The following is a 19,988-nucleotide window of genomic DNA, read 5'->3' on the forward strand; positions in this document are numbered from 1 at the left end:
TGCTATTCAAATGGTCATTACTTTCTTTCAATTTACTAATTATTTCTACATGAGAGTTCACTATAGTATCTAATTTTACCAACTTGTTATGTTGAATACTAATATCAATGCTTTCTTCATTGAATCCAGCAAAATCAAGCTCTGTTTTGTTTTTCCTCTTGCCGGCTTACCTACCTTACCTACCTAGTTCAGTGACCCATGGCTTTGAACATTTCACATTAATAAATCATTTCTAAAACTGGTGTTTTAATAACTCTTTATTATCCTAATTAAACTAAACTAAATAAAACCAAAAATATACTGTAATAAGTTAGATATCTCCTATTTGAGAAATTATTCACGTTATTGGCAGCACAACTCCAGCACGGGTGGACAGGTCTAATCCCTGTCCATACAACACCATGCTTGTTGTGTTCGATTTCGTCGCCACAGTTCAGCGATCTACGGCAACGAAATAATAAAATTAATAAATCAGTTGCAAAGTATTTTTTATAGCTCTTATTATCATAATAATGTTGCTAAACTAAATATATAACCCAAAAATATATAATTTGATGTAAATCGAATATTCAAGAGAAATTTATGTTACTGGATCAGGCTTAAACACCAGCCTACAGAAGGGTGTACAAACAGACTTAGTCTGTGTTCGTACAGTATGAACCCAGTGCCCTTAGCTTTGTCTGTGATTGACGTACAGTATTTATCCGCCGGTGGAAGAATAATTGTGGAATTGACCATTTTTTTACTACAGCTCTTTGGTTATAAAACAAAATGTCTCAGGGGCTTACTAATAGTGCTTTATTAATGCCAAAAATGAAGCAATATTTTGCAAGAACTTGTAGCAGAAAATCAACCAGCACGAGAACAGCCGTACCCAAGAGGAACAGCCGTACCCAGCACAAGAACAGCCGTACCCAGCACGAGAACAGCCGTACCCAGCACGAGAACAGCTGTACCCAGCACAAGAACAGCCATATCCAGCACGAGAACAGCCGTACCCAGCAAGAGAACAGCCGTACCAAGCACGAGAACAGCCGAACCCAGCACGAGAACAGCTGTACCCAGCACGAGAACAGCCGTACCCAGCACGAGCACAGTTGTACCCAGCACTGGTACAACAGCTGTGCCCAGCACAAGCACAGTTGTACCCAGCACTGGTACAACAGCAGCCAGCCCCAGCTCAGAAGCAGCTGAACCCACAGCAACAGCGAGCACCAGCAAAGCTGATGCAAACATCTAAAAACATCGTGTGCAGCATGAACAGTTAGAACAAGTGTTAAATTTAAGTGTGTACACAGTGTTAAAATTAAAGTTGAAGTAATCTTAGTGTACAATAGTTTTCATAAACTGTATTGTAGTACTCAACATACAGCAGAACTACTTTTAATCAACACAGTGCTAACGGCATAATGCACTGCAGTACGTATTTAATGTAGAGCATTCACAACTTCACGAAATTTCAACATGGACATATCTTCAACAATAAGGTCAATTTATGAATTAGTATTTTTTAGTAGAGAAGTAATATATAGGTAGAGTATGTAATATGATAATGCATTTTTATTGTGTACAAGAAAAAAAAAGACACTGACACAAACGCCTCCTAAAGGTCACCTCTTGCAACGAATCCAACGCTCCAACGAACTGGGGTTGGTCCCATATAGTACGTTGAATTGAGGTTGTACTGTATGAGAGTTCTTATATGTCTCGGACGCTCTGCATCTCGCCAAGACTGACCATGGGAATTACGAGGTGGGGATGTCCTTTGCCTAGCTCTACAATCTACAGTGTGGTGACCGACTTGTTTATAATATTTGCAATATGGGAGCCTAGATTTATTGGGTTGACGAGGAGACTGAGAGAATTGTCTAGTGGGTGATGATATAGGAGCGGACCAACAGTCCCGTGCAAGGTGGTTAGTCTTACCACAATGCCAACATGCAACCCGTTTTCGCACTTTCTTATAGTCAATATTGACTTATTAAATATGTGCATATGTGACATACTAATTTATTGTGAATATTTTAGTTTACCATGAAAAGCTTCATAGAAAACACCGACCTTACCTAACTTTCTTAGTATGTTAAGATAAGCATCTTATTGCTTCGTAATTACAATTATTACTTAACCTATACCTATAATAATATATAATAGGTTAAGTAATAATTGTAATTACGAAGCAATAAGATGCTTAACTTAACATACTAAGAAGGTTAGGTAAGGTCGATGTTTTCTATGAAGCTTTTCAAGGTAAACTAAAATATTCACAATAAATTAGTATGTCACATGTGCACATATTTAATAAGTCAATATTGACTTAAAGAAAGTGCGAGAATGGGTTGCAACATGAGGGAGTGGATGGTTGTGGGCTATGGCGTTTCGGCAACTTATGAGGAGGCGAATTTGACTGCGGGCTACGACCATGGGTACGGTTCTGCGAGCAAGAGTTTTGAGAGTTTGTGGGAGGATGCTGAGGGCCAGTTACTACATTCACAGTGTCAGAGGATGGCAACAGCTGAGCACTCTGGGGAGCTAATTTATCAGCGACATTATTGATAGCCTCAAACACGTCACCAATTTCATCTTTAACTCCAAAATTTTGTTGCTCTATGATCGGTTTGATACCTGGTTGATACCTGGTTGATGGGGTTCTGGGAGTTCTTCTACTCCCCAAGCCCAGCCTGAGGCCAGGCTTGACTTGTGAGAGTTTGGTCCACTAGGCTGTTGCTTGGAGCGGCCCGCAGGCCCACATACCCACCACAGCCTGGTTGGTCCGGCACTCCTTGGAGGAATAATTCTAGTTTCCTCTTGAAGATGTCCACGGTTGTTCCAGTAAGTTTAGTATGCTCGGGGGCAAAATTAATTAAAGTACCAAATGCAGTCATTTTGGCCATGGCCTTGGGGGTCAGTCTTATCCTTATCTACCCACGAGGAACTAAGCATGGCAGTCTCCAAGGCATACAGATACTGATCGAGATGGCTAGTAAATGCATTAAACGATTCACCAGGCTGCATGGTGGCATTGGCAATTTTCTTGACTAACCTATACAGGTCGAGGTCTCCTTTGTTAAAGCGCCGGCGAAAGAAATCCTTAAATTCTGACCATGACTGGAGGCTAACAATGGCTTTCTTGTCTACCACAAAACGTGCATCACCTTTGGTTGTGTCAACGGCTGACCGAGCAATTGCCAAATATTCGGCATCAGTAGGCTCAGAAAAACGTGCCTTGGTTTTTGCCTCAACCTTGCTAAACCAGGACTCTAACAAGTGGGATTCGTCAGCAAAAAGTGGAATAGCCATTTCTTGAGATGACCTCTGGACAGTAGCACAAGCAATTGCTTCATTGGAAGCAGAAGTAGTTGCAACAGTGGAAGGCATTGTCACAGCCGTGGAAGTAATGTTTGAACGCAAATTATAATTAAGTGCACCAGGCATCAGAAATAGAATACACAGAAATAAACACTCAAAAAGATATCAAACTTGGCTAATGTAAGAAAATGGCAGAAATAAAATTATTAAATTGGGCTAGGCAACAAAATAATGAAAAACAAGCAAAATTGTGAATTAAATTAGCAATCTGGTAGGAATGTGGCTAGAATTAGAGTTATGTAAATTAATTAAACCAGGCTAAGCACTGCAAATTAAATTATAAAACTGGGAAGTGCAATTGGAATTTTGATAACAAAAATTCAACACAACAAGTGGCAATACAGGAAATTTGGATGTAGCACAGACACTGGACACCGGTATGTATGTAACTTGCTATGGTAAGACTTTAATGTGAAATGTTGAAGGAATAAATTTCAATTTTAGGTCTGGAGAAATTAAAAAAAAAAGTTCTATTGTGCAAATCCTTAACTGCTATTAAAACAATGATTTCTTACTTCTCTGGACTTTAAATTTGCTAATAACACTCTATTAACACAATTAATGCACAATAAAATTACTATGAGAAGCACGAATGTTGAAAATGACTCGGAGAAAATGTGCGAGTGGAGTATGTAGCCAGCTCCAATATTTAAAGTCACTGAAAGGATAATTCATGAGACATTGTGGATATATTTACGTTAAACCTCTTTAAAACATAGCACACGAAGTCTTAGCTCTTAATTACTTAACTCAGGGCTGCAAGATTTGCAATCTAACAGTGGCCAACACGAAAAACAGCGACAAGGCATGTGAAGAGGCACATGCACGGTTTGTTTACAATTGGTGCAGCGGCAGGCAGCGCTCCTAGCAGCTGTGCGCGAAGCTCATGTGGGACCCTACACTGGAATTGATGTTAGGAGCGCAACGATAAATGCTGAGACGCCGATGATGGCGAAGGAAGCACGATTAGCTAGGCAGGAGTTCACTGTAGTGTGATGTAGCAGGGGCCGGTGGCGATGGTGAGAGGTGGCGAGGTGTGTGTAAGCTGGTGGCGACACTAGTCAGACATTTGCAGTCCACCAATTATGGGCTCTGTACTTGGACCCATCCTGTTATTAGTACAGAGGCACCTCAACTTACGATTGCCCCTACTTAAGATAATTTTGAGTTACGATGAAAATTTCATCGAAAAATGCGACTCGACATCCGATGGTGTCGTCGACTTATGATATTTGTTGGTACATGTTTGGGTCGACTGAGCGCGTGGTTCCCGGTCATGCGGCCGACCTGCCTCAGTTTACTACAGCTGCCCGCTTAGTGACGATTGCGCCTATGAGAAATTTCGCTTTTGTGGTGATTTTTTGCATTTTGAACATTAAAGTAATTATATATCACGCCATGAGTCCCAGGAAAGTCAGTGGTAAGGCTCAACATATGAGATCCCATGTAAGGATGACCATAGAGCAGAAACAAGAGATCATTCGTAAATATGAAGATGGTGTGCGGGTTGTTGGACTGGCTAGGCAGTACAACAAATCTCAGTCAACGATATCCACCATACTAGCTAAGAAAAAGGACATTATGGGTGCTAAAGTGATGCATCATTACAGACAAATGTTAAAACGAAGGGAAAAACAAATGTCTTTTGACAAATTTGTAGTGAGACAAACAAGCACTGAACCACAACCAGGTCCTAGTGGTATTCAGGCAAAACATAGGAGAGAGAGTACCCCAAAGAAAACATCACTGCCTGATGTGATAATGGAAGGGGACTCCCCTTCCAAACAGTAACAACTCTCCTCCTCCCCCATCACCATCTTCCATACGCCATCAAGAGCCCTCCATAAAGGTAAGATAAATTTAGGTACTGTATTGTAAGAAAAAAACATTGTATTCAGTATAAAATGTATTTGTATGTTAATATTTTGGAGGGTGGGGAACGGATTAATTCAAATCCCTTTATTTCTTATGGGAAAAATCACTTCGACTTACGATATTTCGACTTACGATCCGTCTCTGGGAACGGATTAGCATCGTAAGTCGAGGCCCCATTGTATATGTAAACGACCTTCCAGAGGGTATAGACTCATTCCTCTCAATGTTTGCTGATGATGCAAAAATTATTAGACGAATCAAAACAGATGAAGATAGACAGAGACTACAGGACAAACTGGACAAACTGTAGGAATGGTCTAGAAAATGGCTGCTAAAGTTCAACTCAGAAAAGTGTAAAGTAATGAAATTAGGCGAAAGGAGCAAAAGGCTGAATACAAGGTACCATCTGGGAGGTGAAATCCTGCAAGAGTCAAATAGAGAGAAAGATCTGGGGTCGTTATCACACCGAACCTGTCCCCAGAGGCCCACATCAAAAGGATATCATCAGCGGCATATGCTAGACTGGCTAATATAAGAACAGCTTTAAAAACTTGTGTAATGAATCGTTCAGGACCCTGTATACCACTTATGTAAGACCAATCCTGGAATATGCAGCTCCAGCCTGGAGTCCATACCTAGTTAAACACAAGACGAAGTTAGAGAAGATTCAGAGGTATGCCACCAGACTGGTCCCGGAACTGAGAGGAATGAGTTACGAGGAAAGGCTAAGGGAGCTGAACCTCGCAACCCTGGAAAACAATAGAGTAAGGGAAGACATGATAACCACCTACAAAATTCTCAGGGAAATTGACAGGGTGGACAAAGACAAACTCTTTAGCATGGGTGGAACACGAACAAGGGGACACAGGTGGAAACTTAGTACCCAGATGAGCCATAAGATGAACCATGACAATCTCCTAAACGTTTCAGTAAACTAGAAAGTGTAACAGACAGCACTGACAGCTCGATAGGTACAGACACTACGACGGTTCCCGATAGAGCAATTCAGAACAGAAGGACAGACTTATGCAAATTTTATGCAAAGGGCATATGCAGACATAGATATGCTGGTAATAAGAAAGGATTAGAATGCAGTTACCAACATCCCAAAAAATGTTTAAATATGCTTAGGAAAGGTGAGTGTCGATTTGGATCAATATGTAGGTTTTTCCATCCTGACATGTGCCAAACCTCACTGGAGGACTGAAAATGCTATGACCTCAGCTGCCCACACTTTCATGTGAAAGGCACGGAACGCTACATAAAGAGCGGCAAGCAGGATAATGAATTTGGAGGAAACTCTATAAATTTTTTATACCAGACCGTAAGAGAATTCAAGAGGAGGAGCATGGAGAGTGTATGGAACTGGATGCCAGATCCACTTGCATTCCAGAATTACAGATACAATTACACACCGAAAGGGAACTACAACTACGACAGGCAACTGCCCTACAACAATCAGTACTGGTCAGAACAAACTCATTATGTCCACGTATAATGGGCTTGCTGAAAAAGTCTCCCATTCAAACTATCACTATTAGAGTAACCTTATTCATCTTTACCAACATACAAGGACTGAAAACAAGAACAAACAACAAAGTACAGTTCATAAATGGCCTCCTCACGGAGTCAAATGCAGTATTTGGAGCTTTCACAGAAACCCATGCAGGGGAATTGTTGGACAGTGAGATCTGGATTCCAGGATATAACCTATACAGGTGTGATAGAAAGATTAGGTCACATGGAGGAGTGGGTCTGTATATTAGGGAAGACCTTGTATGCTCGGAGCTCCTAAACGTTACAAATGAGGTGGTAGAGGTACTGGGATTAAAAATAGAGAAAATAAATTTAGTGATTATTCTAATATACAAACCGCCAGATGCAACGGCTGAGGAATTCACAGAACAGATAAACAAAATAGAGAATAGCCTTGATTATTTGGAGAACCCGATACCTGATATTATCATCCTAGGTGACTTCAACTTGCCTAGTCTCAGGTGAAAAATAGCAAACAATAATATTATACCAGGAAATCTATCAGGACCTAACCAACCACAGATTAGAGAACTACTTAGATTCTGTGACAAATTTTCACTCAATCGGCAGATATCGGAGCCAACGAGAAATGAAAATATTTTAGATCTGGTCTTTACGAACAATGAAGACATTATCAGAGACATTACGATATCAGATACCACATACTCAGATCACAAGCTCATTGAAGTGCAAACGACCATCAATACTCAGAATAGACCTAAAACGTTGATAAAGCGAGAGGGGCTATTCAGTAAATTCAGTTTTAATAATAAAAGGATAGACTGGGAGATAATAAACAGGGAACTTACAAACATTCCATGGGAAACTGTTCTAAGTAATACAAGTCCTACAGAAGGAATAGAAAAACTGACTTCGGAAGTGTATCAAGTCTGTCTGAAACATATTCCTTTGAGGAAAACCAGAAAGAGATCCAACGTAGAAAGAGAACGCAGACGACACTATAAACGCAGGAAAAAATAACGGAACTTCTTATGCAGACACAAATTTCCCGTCAAAGAAGGAATAATTTAAATAGGGAGATTGAAGAAATCGAGCGGAAATTGAAATGCTCATATGAAACTGAAGAGAGGCAGTTAGAACAGAAAGCAATTCAGGAAATAAAGAAAAATCCAAAATATTTCTTCACATATGCGAAATCAAAAGCAAAAACCACTGCCAGTATTGGACCTATTCGTACAAGTGAAGGTTCATACACGGAGGATGACAAAGAAATTAGTGAAATCCTAAAAAAGCAGTATGAGGACATGTTTAGCACTCCAATAAACAACATGAAAGTGGAAGATCCAAACAATTTCTTTATGCGGGATATTCAAACCCCTGTAAATATAACTGATATCAACACGAGCGCACTAAATTTTGAAAGAGAAATTGAAAACATGCCCATGCACTCGGCCCCAGGTCCAGACTCATGGAATTCAATATTTATAAAGAAATGCAAAGTGCTGGTAGCACAGGCACTCAGTATAGTGTGGAGGAAGAGCTTAGACACGGGGGAGATACCAGATGCACTTAAAGTAGCAGACACAGCCCCACTACACAAGGGAGGGAGGAAAGCATTGGCAAAGAATTATAGACCAGTTGCACTAACATCGCACATCATAAAAGTATTTGAGAGAGTGATTAGGAGTCAGGTCACCAATTTCATGGAGACCAATGACCTTCACAACCCAGGCCAACATGGATTTCGAGCGGGAAGATCGTGCCTCTCACAGCTACTTGAGCACTACGACAAAGTCACTGAGGCATTAGAAGAAAAACAGAATGCTGATGTGATATACACGGAGTTTGCAAAGGCTTTCGATAAATGTGACCATGACGTGATAGCACATAAAATGAAGTCAATGGGAATAACCATTGGGTAATAATAATGGGTAAAGTAGGACACTGGATACTCAGTTTTCTGTCGAACAGGACTCAGCGAGTAACGGTCAACCATATAAAATCTAGTCCAAGTGCAGTTAAAAGCTCTGTACCTCAGGGTACAGTCCTTGTACCGCTGCTTTTCCTTATTCTCATATCAGATATAGACAAAAATACAAGTCACAGCTTCGTATCATCCTTTGCAGATGACACAAAAATCAGTATGAAAATTATCTCGGCTGAAGACACTGAAAAACTTCAAGCTGATATTAATAAAGTTTTCGACTGAGCATCAGAAAATAACATGATGTTTAACACTTTCGCGCTCTCCGCAAAGGTCACTCAGCCAACCGAATGTGCGCGCTGCGTTTTTATCGCTTAAGCGTAAAAACAAAAATGTGTATACTCTTTTTACTCTTCTGACCTTAGTTCTCATGCTACGTATTTCATTTTGGTACCAACGTGTTCGCAATAAAATTCTCTAGAAGAACATTAGTAAAATAAGTCACGAAACATATAGGGATACCAGCACCAAATAAATAACTACGTAGATGACTCGCCGTGAGCGCCCATCAGCAACAAAATGTTTTTACTCTTGGGATTGTAATCACCTCCACACTTGTTCTACAGCGTTAATTTTGGTATCAATGGACTCGCAATGAAATTCCCAACACGGTGATATGAATATAAGCGTAGAATAATGATGCAGCCCGCCCGCAAGAGTGTGGGAAGTGGTGAAATTGTTACCCGGTATCGGTGACGGGACGACGCACGGCTGCTTTGAAAGTTTATACTTATTTCACTCTCATGACATTAATTTTCTATGTACGTCATTCATTTTTATGTCAATGTGTTCGCAATAGAATGTTCTATGTGCCCATAGGTAAAAAATATCAACAAAGCGTAAGTTAGAATAGCGACAAATATAAAACAACGCTGGAACATATCAGTGAGCGTCAAACACACACAAATATTTTTACTTTTGTTATGTTTGTCAAGATTATACTTGTTGCACACAGTTATTTTTGGTTGTATATTGATCGGAATAAAATTCCCTAAACAGACATATGCATATAATACATGATATGGGGGAAGAATTACCAGTATAAACTGGCTAAAGTCACCCACCTGCAACCCGTTTGGGACAAAATACCATTTGATCGAAGTTATCCACACCTTTCATGAACATATTGTACCATGCAGCCTAGTGGTGAGAAAGAGAGCCTCATAGCGCGCAGTTTGAAACAAACCCAAAGTAAATCAGATAAAAATTGAATTTTATACAAATATTTTAAAAGTAGACATAACTTTATGTCCACTATGCGTTTACGTTAGACGAAACCGAACGCGCCGGCGCATCCAGATAGCGCGAAAGTGTTAACAGTGATAAATTCCAGGTACTCAGGTACGGTAAAAATGAGGACCTTAAACATAATACAGAGTACAAAACACAATCAAATGTACCGATATTAGGAAAACAGCATGTAAAGGATTTAGGAATAATAATGTCTGACGACCTAACGTTTAAGGAGCATAACCAAGCAAATATTGCGACAGCCAGAAAAATGATAGGATGGTTTACAAGAACTTTCAAATCCAGGGATCCCATCACAATGGTTGTACTCTTCAAGTCACTTGTGTTGTCCCGTCTTGAGTACTGCTCAGTACTCACTTCCCTCTTCAGAGCAGGAGAGATTGCTGAAATAGAGGGAATACAGAGAACATATACGGCACGCATAGACGCAATAAAGCACCTAAATTATTGGGATCGTCTCAAAGCCCTCCAAATGTACTCACTAGAAAGAAGACGAGAGAGAGAGAGAGATCAAATAATATACACCTGGAAGATACTGGAGGGCCAAGTACCAAATCTACACAGTAAAATAACAACGTACTGGAGTGAACATTATGGAAGAAAATGCAGAATAGAACCAGTGAAGAGCAGAGGTGCCATAGGCACAATCAGAGAACACTATATAAACATCAGAGGTCCACGGTTGTTCAACGTCCTCCCAGCAAGCATAAGAAATATTGCCGGAACAACCGTGGACATCTTCAAGAGGAAACTAGATTTATTCCTCCAAGGAATGCCGGACCAACCGGGCTGTGGCGGGTATGTGGGCCTGCGGGCCGCTCCAAGCAACAGCCTGGTGGACCAAACTCTCACAAGTTAAGCCTGGCCTCAGGCCGGGCTTGGGGAGTAGAAGAACTCCCAGAACCCCATCAACCAGGTATCAACCAGTATCACAGAGATGTTAGAAAGAATTTTTTCAGTGTCAGGGTAGGTTAACAAATGGAATGTATTAAGTAGTGTTGTGGTGGAGGCGGACTCCATGCACAGTTTCAAATATAGATATAATAGAGCCCAATAGGCTCAGGAATCTGTACACCAGTTGATTGACAGTTGCGAGGCGGGACCAAAGAGCCAGAGCTCAACTCCTGCAAACACAACTAGGTGAGTAATTATTCTCAAATAACTGTACAACACACACGATGATCAGTTGATACTTGCGACAATGACTGACTATGATTGTAGTAGCTAGAAACACTCACAAGGCTTGATGCCGTCGGCTTGGGCGATGATTGTGGTGGTGGCACAGGTTCCAAGATGGCGCAGGAAATTAAAAAACGCTGGCGGCGAATTACTCTCTCTTTGCTGATGAAATTGCATTCTCACTTGTAAATATTGTGCCTTCTGAAATTGGCGACCTAGAGTAGTGGCTGATGGTAGGACCCATGACTGGCACAATAATTGATGCGTAGGTGGCAGGATGGCAGCGGTGGTGGTGGCGGCGGCTGGCGGTAGCGGCGGCAGTCAGTGGTGGCGGGAACACATGGCGATGTTGGTACTTGGATTTTCGTTTCCCAGAAAATTAATTCTGGATCCCATAGCTGCTACCAGTATTAGTTACCTTTTTTTGGATGTATGGTTCTTGCTGGATTGTAGAGAATACATGGTTGATCACTTCAGCAGTTTATTGAGTAAGGTAACTAGTTGTAACTCTGGTCTGTCTGAATACTGACTCATCACCAGAACGGCTGGTACCAGCTCTCTGTGGAGAATGACATCAGAGGCTTACTTGACTGTGATTGGTTATATCCCAACAGTTGTACAATTTGAGTTCTAACAGGTTTGGATCTCCTGGTGGTTCACATCTGAGGGGTGTCCAACGTCCTGGTGACCGGCCTGTCCTGGTTCGTTCCCCTGTCTATGGAATGGACGGTCGATGCCGACTCATTCAGTTGGCTCTGCCAGACGTTCAGGCGCCCGGAGGTGGCTCTCTTCGCATCGGCGTGATCGTGGCGTCATCTGATATATGTGGCGCCCTTCCTTGACCATGAGGCAGTTGGGATCGACACCTTCTGGCAGGACTGGTCGAGGTGGGGGGTTCCTGTACCTATTTTCCCCGGTTCAGCCGTTGCTCCAGGTTTTGGCTCGCTTGGAGACTTACCAAGGGCGGTAGTCTTCTTGGCCCTGTGGTGGCCGGCCCAGTCGTGGTTTCAGGTGTTGCTTGCCTGGTGTCCAAACCCGGAAGTTTTTCCATAGGCTCTGCCTCTTTCAGAAGATCGACCTAGTCAGTTACGAGACTGGTTCACTGTTCTCCTCGAGTCTTCGCGTTTGGTATTTTCGACTCGAGTTTATCACCATCTGTATGGTGACCTCAAACAGATGGTGACCTTTTAGGAGGCCCTCATTGATGGTGTCCCACCTGCGGGCTTCGTCTTGGCGGCAGTATGAAGTTTCTTGGCGGTTCTTCCGTTCCTTTTTGACTCTTCGTTGTTGTACTTTGCTTTCGGTTCGGGTGGTGTTGTCCTTTCTCTCGTGGTTGTTCCAGGACTGTCATCTTATATCTGCTTGATAGCTGCTTGATGGGGTTCTGGGAGTTCTTCTACCCCCCAAGCCCGGTCTGAGGCCAGACATGACTTTATGAGAGTGTGGTCCACTAGGCTTATGCCAAATGCTGTCGCCTCGTATTGTGTGGCGCTGGCGAAGCCGCTTCAGCTTGCTCTCAGTATAGATGTTGCTTCTGCGCCGTTTCGAAAGCTGTCTCGTGCATTGTTTCACCTCCGGCCTGCTCATGCACTGCTTGAGCCAGTCCTGGTCTTTAGACAGAGTGCTCTCCTATCTCTCTTCTCTAGCCAGCCTGTGGTCTATCTTGTGCTCCATGATGTGAGTAAGTATGCAGCTCTGGTTGCGGTCTTTGGTAATATGTCTTGCATCGACAATTGGGCGCAGGGGTTTTGGAGGTCAAACAGCCAGGGTTCTGGCTGCCAGGTATCTCATGAACGTTCCAGGCCCTTTCTGGCCTTGTGTTGCGTTGGGGCGTCTGTCGCGGCAATGTGTTTCTTCTTCATCTTGAGACCTGCAGTGCTGCCACTTCCCAGGTAAGTCCCTCTTTTACTAATATGTGGGTAGTTAGCTTCAGGGAGCTGATGGAGCTCCCCACAGAAAAACAGCGTTGAATGTAATGAAATGCAATGTTCTGGGCGAGCCCTGGAGGCTCTCTGACACCCCTCCCTCTCTCCAGTCGGTGGTTTCATCATTAAGGGGTGAGCCGCTGGCTCTCCTGAGCTGGCTACCCCTCCCCCATTGGGGTGGGGGGTGGGGGGTTTGGTGCCAACGAGCGGGGATGTTAGTTGGATGACGTCTTGCTTGTTGGTTTATATTTTGGGGGGAGTTATTTTGCTCTGAATGTAGGTAGCAGTTTTCACCAGCTTATGGTCTGTTTTGTTTCGCCTATCTTTCTGGGTGCACTCCTTGGTCGATGGCAAGTACTGTATGACATTCTTTAAATGTAAAGTGTTCTGCTGCTTCCATTTATTCTGTGGTGCTGGCAGAGCCCCTGCTGCTTCCATTTGGATTTGATTCTTCCTTGGCTCCGTCTCGCAGGTTTTCTCGTGCCTTATTTTGCCTCCGGTCTGCTCGTGTGCCATCTGACCCTGCTTGTCTTTTGTCCATGTCCTCTTGATTCTTTCTTCTCCTTGTTCAGTGTCTCGTTAGGTCTGGAATTGTTTCTTCGTCTCTGTTTTTGCTTTCCCTAGCCTCTGGTTCTAGGGCTTTATGCACTCCTCCAGGGCAGGGGTGTTGCTTGTTTGGCCCTGGTGAACAGTTTGTTCATCATCAGCTGGCTCCTCCTTTGCTGGCAAAGACTGAGTGGGTTGGCTTCTGGAGAGGTCCTGTGGGTTTTGGTTTGCCGGGAGTGGATTAGGTGCTGTGTCTGGTAGCGGCTATGCGCCACTTCTTTTGCGTCTCTGTTTATTTCTTGGTGGGTGCTTTGTGGGTCCATCTGGTCTCCTTGGTCCAAGGCTCGTATGTCTTGGGCATGGGGTTTTTTAATCGTTGAACAGAGTTCTGGTGGCCCTGGTATCTTTTTCATGTAATTACCTTGTAACAAACTAGGCTGGTTGCAAGAATTATCCAGAGTGGTTTATCGACAAAAGAGAATGGGAAGCTGAGCCGCGTGGTGACCCGGGTCCTGACCCCCAGGGGAATCCGCGGTGAAAATAATCGACGCCTTGTTCATAGCTGCGTATAATGAATCATCCTATAGTATTCAGTAATTTAGAGAAATTAGCCTTTATTCATTTTGTATTAAAATTGTATTGTATAATATTCCTGGTTATAGTACCAAGAGTATTCTAATTATTGAGTTAAGTCACCATCAGTGACGACACGAATCGGATCTAAGTTGTAAGGCGCCAGTGACCGGCGGTCATAGGTCATCAGAGTTGACGATGTCCACTATTTCTCAAAGTTCAATTAACCATTTTGGGGATCGGGAACAGCTCTGCCGTTAGATGCTTGTGTAATTTAATTTCAGTAAAATAATTCAACCAGTCTGGATCAATTAAGTACAACAGAGGTTAATTGTTATAACTTAAACCTGGCTAAGTAACTTGGTAAAACTTAGACTATGCGGAAGGATACAATGCTCTAGTCTGGGGTAGACCAGACGAGGGAGAGATCAGTGTGAACTCAAGATCAACTGGGGGAGGTCAACCCATCTTACCTCTCCCCCAAGACCACCCCAACATCTTTAGCTGGTAAAACATAGAGGTATAGTTGCTATTGTAATTTATAGGGATAGTCAACTCATTGCATTCAGGTCAAGTAGGGAGTGTTAAAGTGACAGGGAGTGAACATATTTAGATTTTGTTTTAGTTTTTCTTATAATAAATTAATTAGTTAATATTTTGCATTTTTATTATTTCCATGTATTTGTTATATGCACAGTATGTGAAATTGTCCTGGTCACGTGGTCCACATGAGGCAGAGTTGGATTGGGCGTCGATTCTAACATCGAATCAGAATTCATCATTCCCGTGTAATTAATTCCACACTTAAGAACTCTCAAGGTCATCGGTTATAGTGGGGATCAAGCCCCAAGGTTGATTAATTAGCATGATCGATCCAGACCTCGATCATTGCTCAGTGTTACTGGTCTGGTGGTGGCGGCAGAGGCGACTCTAGGGTTTTTGCTCGAAGCCTAGGTCACGTCATACTGGTTGTAGAATCCTAAGTCGGTCAATCGTCTTAGGACCACGTGGCATGGAGTTGGCTTTGGTAAAAGTTTTGGAGTCCCTTGTAGAGATATAAAGAGTAAGAATACGGGTAGAGGGGGAATAGAAGGAAAGATAAGTAGAGAAACCCTACCCGTGTTACAACCTAAGTGTAATTACCTAAGTGTAATGTGCTAGGACCTCGACGCTTATGTGACTTTGGGTTGGTCTCATGGCCTAGTATTTCTTATTGATTGTAATTATGCAGTGCTTCCTCCTTCCTTCCTGGTTCATGCCCTGTTGTTTTCTTCTCTGTGGATAGATACCTCCAGGGAGCCACAAGGGGCTACCCCTAGAAAACCTGCATTGAATGTAATTAAACCCCAATTTCTGAGTGAACTCCAATGGCTCCCTAACACCCTCTTGTTGGCAGTTTTCAAGGGTTTTGCCTTTTCTAAAGCCAGCAGTAGTGTGTTTTGTTTCTGTGTCTTTCTGGGTGCCTTCCCTAGTGGTGGCATAATAAATAAATAAAGGCAACAATTCCTGGACTTTTTAGTCCAGGACCCAATTCCTGTGAAGGGCCTAGGTCCTGGTGCTGGTTCCTGGTAGGCCAAATAGAACTCTGCGACTGATGTGACATAGTAGTTGGCACGCTCTCGGTGATAGTTGCTTTAGGGATCAACTGGAATCTTCCAGAAATTGACATTTCATACATTCAACACTGATTTCTTTATACTGTCTGGGGTTTTGGTGATGAGAGATGCGAGGTGAGCTGGCTTATTCCGATGGTAATTAAACAGTCTCTGGCAATCTATAATGCGGAGTAGTGCTTGAATTTTTTCTCCTTGGGTGGATAGTCTTCTCTAGCATCTTTTTTGTCAAAGTATTATGCTACAGGGATGGGTTAAAATAATCCCCATGGCACTGAAACAAGATGTTGACCTGTTTATTCAATGGGAGAGAAGGCCATTCTTTAACCACTTAACTGCGCCAACCGAGTATTCTCGGTCGGCGGGAAACTGCACCAACCGAGACAACTCTTTTTGATATTTTCGTACCTATTCTAAATGTGTGTGAGGTTGGTTGTGTACGAAATGGACTCTTAGGATCTCCAGAGAGAGGCAGCCATCTTGAAAAAATTCCCAGAATGCCCTAGGGCTGCTGGATGGGGTTAGTACTGAGTGAGCAACCATGGGTCACGCACGAGCCTCTGGCTCCCAAACACCTGTCTGACGCGGTGTTGAAAGATTGCGCTCTGTCGGTGAAATTCAAATCTTATTGTTTGAAGAACATAAGGGTCATAATATTGGTGAAGCTAGGTGTAATAAGGACCTAACACAAAGGTCGGATGCAAGTGATACAGCACCTATGATGATGATACAGTGAGCGTATCCAGTTGTAGCTCTGAGCAGCTCTGAGCGCCACCCTTGCCAATCTCCAATTTATTTAGATGATACATAGATGAATCGTTTTCTGCATTCAGTGATGATGCATCTGATACAAGTAGCATAGATGAACAGTGTTAGCGGCTTTCATGCTGGTGTTTTCCATAGATATTTTCAAGAATAGCTGAATCTCTTCTTGACTGACAGACACTCTTTGAGGCTGGCTGAATCTCTTCCTGTGTGGGACCTTACAAAGAGATCTTTTCACATCCACCTTACAAATTGATCTTTTCCTGTAATCTTTTCAATACTACCTTACGTTTAACAAGTTTGGCTACATACCGACATGAGCACTACGACAAAGTCACTGAGGCATTAGAAGAAAAACAGAATGCTGATGTGATATACACGGATTTCGCAAAGGCTTTCGATAAATGTGACCATGGCGTGATAGCACACAAAATGAAGTCAATGGGAATAATCGGTAAAGTAGGACGCTGGATACTCAGTTTTCTGTCAAACAGGACTCAGCGAGTAACGGTCAACCATATAAAATCTAGTCCAAGTGCAGTTAAAAGCTCTGTACCTCAGGGTACAGTCCTTGTACCGCTGCTTTTCCTTATTCTCATATCAGATATAGACAAAAATACAAGTCACAGCTTCGTATCATCCTTTGCAGACGACACAAAAATCAGTATGAAAATTATCTCGGCTGAAGACACTGAAAAACTTCAAGCTGATATTAATAAAGTTTTTGACGGAGCATCAGAAAATAACATGATGTTTAACAGTGATAAATTCCAGGTACTCAGGTATGGTAAAAATGAGGACCTTAAACATAATACAGAGTACAAAACACAATCAAATGTACCCATAGTAGGAAAACAGCATGTAAAGGATTTGGGAATAATAATTTCTGACGACCTAACGTTTAAGGAGCATAACCAAGCAAATATTGCGACAGCCAGAAAAATGATAGGATGGATTACGAGAACTTTCAAATCCAGGGATCCCATCACAATGGTTGTACTCTTCAAGTCACTTGTGTTGTCCCGCCTTGAGTACTGCTCAGTACTCACTTCCCCCTTCAGAGCAGGAGAGATTGCTGAAATAGAGGGAATACAGAGAACATATACGGCACGCATAGACGCAATAAAGCACCTAAATTATTGGGATCGTCTCAAAGCCCTCCAAATGTACTCACTAGAAAGAAGACGAGAGAGATATCAAATAATATACACCTGGAAGATACTGGAGGGCCAAGTACCAAATCTACACAGTAAAATAACAACGTACTGGAGTGAACGATATGGAAGAAAATGCAGAATAGAACCAGTGAAGAGCAGAGGTGCCATAGGCACAATCAGAGAACACTATAAACATCAGAGGTCTGCGGTTGTTCAACGTCCTCCCAGCAAGCATAAGAAATATTGCCGGAACAACCGTGGACATCTTCAAGAGGAAACTAGGTTTATTCCTCCAAGGAGTGCCGGACCAACCGGGCTGTGGTGGGTGGGTATGTGGGCCTGCGGGCCGCTCCAAGCAGCAGCCTAGTGGACCAAACTCTCACAAGTCCAGCCTGGCCTCGGGCCGGGCTTGGGGAGTAGAAGAACTCCCAGAACCTCATCAACCAGGTAACCAGGTATACCATTACAGGTACTAATGCCAAGGGTGTACGCGAGTGTGTTATTTGCAAGCACACAGAACAGGAGAAACAGGAAGCGAAAATCTATCTGTACCTGGTGCAACGAGAGCAAAGTCGCGCTGTGTACCATGGACTACTTCATTGATTATTACTCACATCCGAAGTACTGAGTGTGTAATGAAGTGTGTTACTGTGTAGTGTGTGAAACTGTACATTTTGTAATTTTAGTGATTTTTTAACAAGTAATATTGCGACAATAAACATTTATTGTGGACACATTACTGACACATGTATCACAGTTCCATGGAACATTATGTACGTTCTACTGTATACATACTGTAAAGGACACAAATATGCATCATATACGATAAAAACAAATAAAACCACATTGGAAATACACAGAACAAATAATTGAAAATGCATTTGTGACAACACCTGGTGCTTGAATGGCCCGCGCGACCGTGTCTGGGCGATTCATGTACAGGCGACCAGCCCTGATGACATCAGAGGGCACCTTGTCCATGTCCCCACAGCCAAAGTAAGTGGAATTTGGTATTTATTTTTACATAGACATGTTCAGGGAAGGGAATTGATCATTTTACGAAGAAAAAAGAATTTTTGGGGAATACTTTATTTCGTGCGCACAGGGGAATTTCACAATAAACTCAGTGCAGCACCGTGGTTAAGTTAGAAGCTGAGTGACTTGCACTGGAGATATTCATCTACATTTAAAGAAAAAAATTGTATCTCATAGTTTCTGGTATTGTTAAAAAAGGATTATTAAATGTCTATGAAATCTAAATTGAATATGTTTATATAACTAATTAATGATCGCCCTAAACAGACACTCTCCCAATAAACGGCTGAAAACAGAGGAAGACAACGATTTAGAATGTACAAGTGATATGACGCTCTTCCAACTGCTTAACCCTACAGCAGCTACCAACAAAAATAATTTACGACAGAACTACAGCTTTTCAAATCTTATTAAGATAGAGCTCGAGGCTGAAGATATTGATAAAGTAAGTGATTAAAACAATATACTGTAATTCAAAATAATTGTTACTTCAAATTTTCTTCAAAATATTTTTGTCATAACATTCCAATACTTTTATTAAATTATTAACTTTGCTATTTAACCCTTAAATATGGCTATCATTAAAATTGTCACCTCATATGTGCTGATAAATGGGTTGAATGTAATAAACGCCTCTTACTGGTGGGTCCCTCTATAACTGCCCTTAGCTACACACCTGGCTACCTGACATGCTTAACCCCTGGGCTGCTCTTGCGTTTGTAGTCTGCAACACGCCCAGGCACAAGAAATAAAAAAAATACAAATTGAATTTTTGTCTTATAAAAGTGTTCTTTTGTGTTCCCTGATCACGGGAAAAATAATAAAAAAATAGTAAGGATCATATTTTGGCCGTAATAGGGCGAGGAAGTCTGGCAAAAAACCAGCGTTGACAGAGCTAGCGTCGGAGAAGGAATGCTTTGCCCGAGCTGTCTGGTGGGAATTGCCACAAAGATATTATAACCTAATTATTTCACTGTTTCTGATTTTTTCTATGTTTTGCAGTAATATTATTCAATAGTGTGTAGTGTGATATATATTTATATCATGAAATGTGTGAACCAACTGTACAACTAAGCTGGTATGGTGAGTGAAGACAATAATTGAGGTCGCTACACAGTCAGGTGATGCTCCCTCCCTCACTCGCCAACATTCCTACTCCCACTATACTGTTTGTGCTGTTTTTACACTATACACACACACATTATATGTATAGGTATCT

The 19,988-nt window shown here is 42.1% G+C and overlaps 1 protein-coding gene across 4 annotated transcripts in view; it reads left to right on the forward strand.

Annotated features, from left to right (window-relative positions):
• hd (humpty dumpty) overlaps positions 1-19,988 on the forward strand; it is a 305,418-nt gene that overhangs the window by 38,664 nt on the left and 246,766 nt on the right. For all 4 annotated transcript variants that reach the window (XM_069330781.1, XM_069330784.1, XM_069330783.1 and 1 more), the window contains exon 3: positions 19,037-19,214. In XM_069330781.1, the coding sequence (XP_069186882.1) occupies positions 19,037-19,214 (178 nt within the window). The remainder of the gene's footprint in view (positions 1-19,036; positions 19,215-19,988) is intronic.

This window comes from Procambarus clarkii, chromosome 24 (assembly GCF_040958095.1).
Source record: "Procambarus clarkii isolate CNS0578487 chromosome 24, FALCON_Pclarkii_2.0, whole genome shotgun sequence".
NCBI classification, from domain to species: Eukaryota; Metazoa; Arthropoda; class Malacostraca; order Decapoda; family Cambaridae; genus Procambarus; species Procambarus clarkii.